At 47.4% G+C, this 5,832-nt stretch overlaps 1 protein-coding gene across 1 annotated transcript; it reads left to right on the top strand.

Annotated features, from left to right (window-relative positions):
* The first annotated feature begins 1,446 nt into the window (after positions 1–1,446).
* Positions 1,447–3,923, top strand: LOC119344936 (ATP-dependent zinc metalloprotease FTSH 5, mitochondrial-like). The gene is made up of 4 exons (XM_037615215.1): positions 1,447–1,524; positions 1,643–1,980; positions 2,086–2,562; positions 2,632–3,923. The coding sequence occupies exons 1-4, from the start codon at positions 1,494–1,496 to the stop codon at positions 3,721–3,723; spliced, it is 1,938 nt and encodes a 645-aa protein (XP_037471112.1). The 5' UTR covers positions 1,447–1,493; the 3' UTR covers positions 3,724–3,923.
* Positions 3,924–5,832: the final 1,909 nt, after the last annotated feature.

The following is a 5,832-nucleotide window of genomic DNA, read 5'->3' as shown; positions in this document are numbered from 1 at the left end:
TTTACTTCCCAAAACTATCCAGTGCTTCATCATAGTCGGACTGTGCCAACAACGCCCACATCTTAACTTGCCATAGGGTAAACCTTGTGTCACGGTCCAGCAGCGGAAGATCGTACTTCATGGATGCCATGAGTCGATAAAACTGTGTACACAAAGTAGTACAAGCCGGTAGAAAATTCTTGATAGAATTAATATACGAAGCAGACGAAAAATAGGATAAATAGCACCTGAAAGTGTCGGGCAGTGGACGTAGCAATTGAAGTTGAAATCTGATTACTAGTACTCAACTAGTACTAGTCTTCGTCACGTACTAGTGCAAGTAGTACTTGATAATTCTTTGGACTTGAGCGGTCTTCACGCCAGAAAAAGTAGCAGCGGCGGCACCGTGTCCTCGGGACTTTGTGCGAGCCGCAGCAACTCTGTTGCACGGCTGTCGTGGACGGGAAACAGCAGCGACGACTCGATGGATTTGATGTGTCTCTTGCTGCAGCTTTGCATTTATCGCCTTGAGACTCGGGAGCAGCGGCGGCCAGAATAAATCCCACAATACGCCAGCTGCGGGATTCATCTCGATCTCGGCCTAGAGAAAAGTCAGTCTCCGAACCTGACCTGGACACGGACGATAAGCCGTCCAATCCTGTCGAACTCGGCGGATCGCACCACGCTGCGGCGATGCGCACAGATAACCCTAATTCCTCTCGTCTCAATATCTCGTATGTTTAACCTCAGCTCTGTATACCACTTGTTAGATAATAACGAGAATAAACGAGACACGAGAGACACGGATTTTTACGTGGAAACCCTTGCGGGAGAAAACCACGAACACGAAGGCGCAATCACTATGATGGAGGAGTATTACAAGCACGAGACGACAGACCGTCTGAGGTGCGACTACATGGGGTATATATGAGGGGCAACACATAGGAGTCCTTGTACTCGTACGCGTCGGTACCAATGCAAAAGGCCCACACCGTATGTACTACGTCTAGTTCAGTACGGTACTAGAATTTGAATCACAATTTAACAGTGGCATTGCCATCAACCTGCATGCAGGTGTTTTAATTCAACAATTCTTTCTCGATGCCGAGTTGTTGACATAGGTTTCACTCGCCTTGGTGGCAAGCTTCCAAAGGGTGTTTTGCTTACGGGCCCACCCGGCACAGGGAAGACCATGTTGGCAAGGGCTGTGGCCGCAGAAGCCCGCATCTTTTTCTTTGCATGCAGTGGCAGTGATTTCGAGGAGGTGTATGTGGGTCTTGGGGCTAAGAGAGTGCGGGAGCTCTTCCGTGTAGCAAAGAAGCGATCTCCTTGCATAATATTCATCGATGAGATTGACGCCGTTGCTGGGCGCAGACACGCAATAGACCCGTCGTGGCAGAGGCAGACCATGAACCAGCTGCTTTCTGAGATGGATGGCTTCAGGCAGAATGAAGGGAGACTCATAGGAGCTTCTTCTTTCCAGGGAGACTCATAGGAGTGATCCAGAAACAGTTATGCAGAACTTCATCAAATGGCTACATCAAGGTAGCCGCCTTTTCTGTCGCCACGTTTACTAGCTAGGAGTAGGTTGAGCTTTTACCCGTAAATGACGGTTGGCTTGACAACTTTTGTGCGCACGGATGGATTCTTATTCTCTATGCAGGAATTTCAATTTCAAGTGCACCAAGGGTGGAAGGGCCTACCCTTGGTACATCTAGTGCACCCTACTACATAATAGACAAAGGCTTATTTCAGAAGCACCTTCTGCGTACCTGTCGAGGCGTTATAGTTGCTGCCTTTACAATCTATGGCATCAAGGTCTTGATTACCAGTTTCTCTAAGACCGTGGCAGAGAGTTCCGACGACACAGAATTTGGTACCAAATTCGATGGTTCGAAAGAGGTGGCTACGGATTTAGGCACAAAATTCAGTGATGTCAAGGGGGTTGACGAAGCCAAAGCTGACCTTGAGGACATAGTTCACTACCTACGAGATCCTGACGTGAGTATGGCATTACTACCATCGACCATCGACCTGCGGGCTAGGTGTTTTCATTCAACAATTCTTTCTTGATGCCGAGTTGACCTAGATTTACATGCTTTGCAGAGTTTCACTCGCCTTGGTGGCAAGCTTCCAAAGGGTCTTTTGCTTGTGGGCCCACCCGGCACAGGGAAGACCATGTTGGCAAGAGCTGTGGCCGGGGAAGCCGGCGTCCCCTTCTTCGCGTGCAGTGGCAGTGATTTCGACGAGGTGTATGTGGGCACTGGGGCTAAGAGAGTGCGGGAACTCTTTCGTGCAGCAAAGAAGCGATCTCCTTGCATAATATTCATCGATGAGATCGATGCCGTTGCTGGGCACAAAAACGCATTAGACCCGTCGTGGACGAGGCAGACCATGAACCAGCTGCTTTCTGAGATGGACGGCTTCAAGCAGAATGACGGGATCATCGTGATCGCAGCGACCAACTGCCCAGAGTCGCTAGACCAAGCCATTGTCAGGCCTGGGCGTCTTGATCGTCAAGTCCATGTTCCTACTCTAGATGTTGAGGGCCGACGACAGATTCTTGAGGCTTACATATCAAAGGTAGCTTACTTATTTTTCGTGGTATCGATGTCAGGCTTTCACCCTTTCTCAATGAGTTCTTCTATGCAGGTGTGTAAAGCTGAGGGTGTGGATGTGATGACCATTGCGAGGGGGACGCCTGGGTTCTCAGGTGCAGAGCTTGCAAACCTAGTGAATGACACCACTCTCAAGGCTTCCAGGGATGGCGCAGATGCTGTTGGGATGGATCACCTCGAGTACGCCAAGGACAGGACCATCATGGGCAGCGAGCGCAAGTCAGCAGTGATATCTGATCATTCCAGGAAGATGACTGCCTACCATGAGGGAGGGCACGCCCTTGTTGCTATCCTCACGGACGGCGCTGACCCTGTCCACAAGGCCACAATTATGCCAAGGGGAAATGCTCTCGGCATGGTGACACAACTGCCAGGGGAAGACAGCGAGCTGGAACTCTCGAGGAAGCAGATGCTGGCAAGGCTGGATGTCCTCATGGGAGGGCGGGTGGCCGAGGAGCTTATATTTGGAGAAACCGGGATCACAACTGGTGCCTCATCTGACCTGAGCAAGGCGACTAAATTGGCGAAAGACATGGTCACCAGATATGGTATGAGCAAGCTGGTCGGCCTTGTTTCTTATGGCAACGACGGTGATGGTGGCGATGGCAAAACGATGGCCCTGGTTGCCGAAGAGGTGAAAGCATTATTGGACAATGCTCACAAGAATGCAAAAGCGATTCTCACGGAGCACAACAAGGAGTTTCATGCGCTAGCAAATGCCCTCCTGAAGCATGGAACTCTCACTGGTGAAGATATGGTGAAACTAGTATTGACAGGACAAGAACCAGATGATCTTAGCATTAGCCAGCAGAATCAGGAAACACCTTCACTCACTGTTGCTGAGATCACAAATCTAGTGTCGACAGAAGAACAAGTGGATGATCTTAACAATTGTCAGCTGGACCAGGGAAAATCTTCTCTCACTGGTGACAAGAGCACCAAACCAGTATCGACAGAAGAACAAGGAGATGGAACTCTCACCGGCAACGAGATCACGGAACCGGTGTCGACAGACCAACAAGTAGGTGATGCTAACAATGGTGAGCAGGTACAGGGAAGCACCTTCTTCGCCCTAGGCGTGGAGGCGCTTCCAAGAGTACTTCCGTTCCTGATACTTCTGTTGTAAGCACACGAAATGTAAAGAGTAATCGATGTGTATGGTCTGGATTTCTCCAGCTAGTGTTTCTCAAGTCTGACTATAATGGGACGTGTTTTAATTTGTAGTTTTACATACTGTGTTCTGAACCTGTAAAACCTCTTGTTTTGGGTCTAAAGCATGAATGTGCCCCAATATTTCTATCGGAAATGCAATAGTGTTGCTGTGAATGGGCAAAGATATCTAAATGCAATCTCATACATTTTTCCCCAGCCGCAAAACATTATAGAAAATACCATTAGGCGCTTCCATAAATGTATCATGTGCGCCAGTGACTAACTATACAAGTCTGTAACCTATTGTCTGCGTGTAAAAAAAGATATGACCTTGTCTCTGATCCTCTATTTGTCTTATTCATTGGTTGCATTTGATTCTCAATATCATTCAATAAGTCCATATTAGTCTCCTGAACTTTGGTCGGGGTTTAACCCTCGACTAAAACCGCTTTCAAAACATGTTGGTTTTCGTTGAGGGTTTAACCCTCTCGACCGTAACCGTTGAAACTTTCTACCCCGTGTAAGATCAAGTTAATCAACTAGCGGGGGAGGGGTGAATGGGAGGTTACGAAAGATTCTTCGAGAAAAACTAGCTCTTCGAAGAAAAAATAGAGTAAACATAACAAAATCAGAACAGTATGAAGAGATACTGAAGAATAACTTTAGCTTAGCATGCAATCAGAACTGAAACAAAGACAACAGTACAGAGGAGAGCATGCCAACGAGTCGATCAAAGAGACAGAAACACTTCAGTACGATGAAACTTATGTACAAAACTAAGCACTGAACAAAGCAGCGGAATATTCAACAAAGTCTTCAGAGAGGAAAGGAAGCAATTCTTTTTTTTCCTGGAAAACCTCTGATCTATTCATCTTCAGTCATGGCAGTACAACGAACACAAAAAATAATAACATTTAGATCCATAGATCACCTAGTAACAACTACAAACACTGAAGGTAGCCGAAGGCACGCCGTCATCATCGCCTCTTCCTCGCCAGAGCCGGACGAAACTTGTTTTACTAGATAGTCGGGAAGTCATCACGCTAAGACCCCATAAAACCAGCGCACCAGAAGAACAACCGCTGTCGTTGAAGAATAGCGTAAATCAGAAGGATCCAACCTGAAAACACGGGAACGTAAACGAACTACGACCAGAACCGAGAAAATCTTGCAAGGACAGATCCACCGGAGACACACCTCCACACGCCCACCGACAATGCTAGACGCACCACCGGGACGGGGGCTAGGAGGGGAGAACTTTATTCCATCTTTAAGAAGTCGGCGCTGTCTCGTCTTCATAAGTAAGATACAAACCCTAACAAAACTCAAAGAAACATCTAAAAACGGAGCCCTCCCGCCAGAAAGGACCAAGATCCACCGCGCTGCCAGGCCCTAAGGCAACCGGAGACGAGGCGGACCGACGGCAGCGCTGGCGGGAGGCAGAGGAACCCTAGGCTATTTATTGGAAGAGGAGGCGGCCTCTCCAGACCCTGTTCAAGTAAGCAATTTCTTCGGAGTAGGAAAATTACAAAAAATAAATTGAGATGAAGAAATTGGAACCAGTTGGCTCGGTGAAGACACATGATTTCTTGACCTAGTTCAAGTTGCTAGCACAACTTCAAGTCTGATTGGAGGGGCTGAGCCGAAACTCAAAAAACACGAAAGTCTTCACCCTATTCTTCTTGAGCTAAGTCCTCATAACTCGCTCAACACTCGGGGTAGATTTTGCGGTGATCTCCGGACCTTCACAATCTTATTCTTTGGCAAGTTCACAAGTTGGATGCTTTGAACGGGCACTTAACCATTTGGAAGATGTCCAGTCTTCAAAAGTAACAAGTCTTCAGTGAACTTTGATCAGTTTCTTCAATGATGCCCAATCACTTTGCTATTAGGCTTTGAGTTTTTCATCAAATAAGATTTTCTCACATTCGTCAGCAGGATGATTTGCTCAGACAACACTTGTCTGTCTTAAGTCACAAGGAGCAACCAACCATGAATGGTTGAGGTGGAGGGCTATTTATACAACCACGCATGATTTTACACAGACACCCCTGAGTCAAACAGTAAAAACACAATTAGCCCC

Source organism: Triticum dicoccoides, unplaced genomic scaffold (assembly GCF_002162155.2).
Source record: "Triticum dicoccoides isolate Atlit2015 ecotype Zavitan unplaced genomic scaffold, WEW_v2.0 scaffold19414, whole genome shotgun sequence".
NCBI classification, from domain to species: Eukaryota; Viridiplantae; Streptophyta; class Magnoliopsida; order Poales; family Poaceae; genus Triticum; species Triticum dicoccoides.
Note: the sequence above shows the minus strand (reverse complement) of the source record. Positions and strands in the feature narration are given on the sequence as shown.

What these genes read in the sequence shown, in the direction of transcription:
- LOC119344936 (XM_037615215.1), top strand. Translation starts at nt 1,494, where the DNA reads ATGCAGAACTTCATCAAATGGCTACATCAAG. An exon ending in CATCAAATGGCTACATCAAG is followed by an intron (nt 1,525 to 1,642) that starts GTAGCCGCCTTT and finishes TTCTCTATGCAG; the next exon opens with GAATTTCAATTTCAAGTGCA. An exon ending in TTGAGGCTTACATATCAAAG is followed by an intron (nt 2,563 to 2,631) that starts GTAGCTTACTTA and finishes TCTTCTATGCAG; the next exon opens with GTGTGTAAAGCTGAGGGTGT.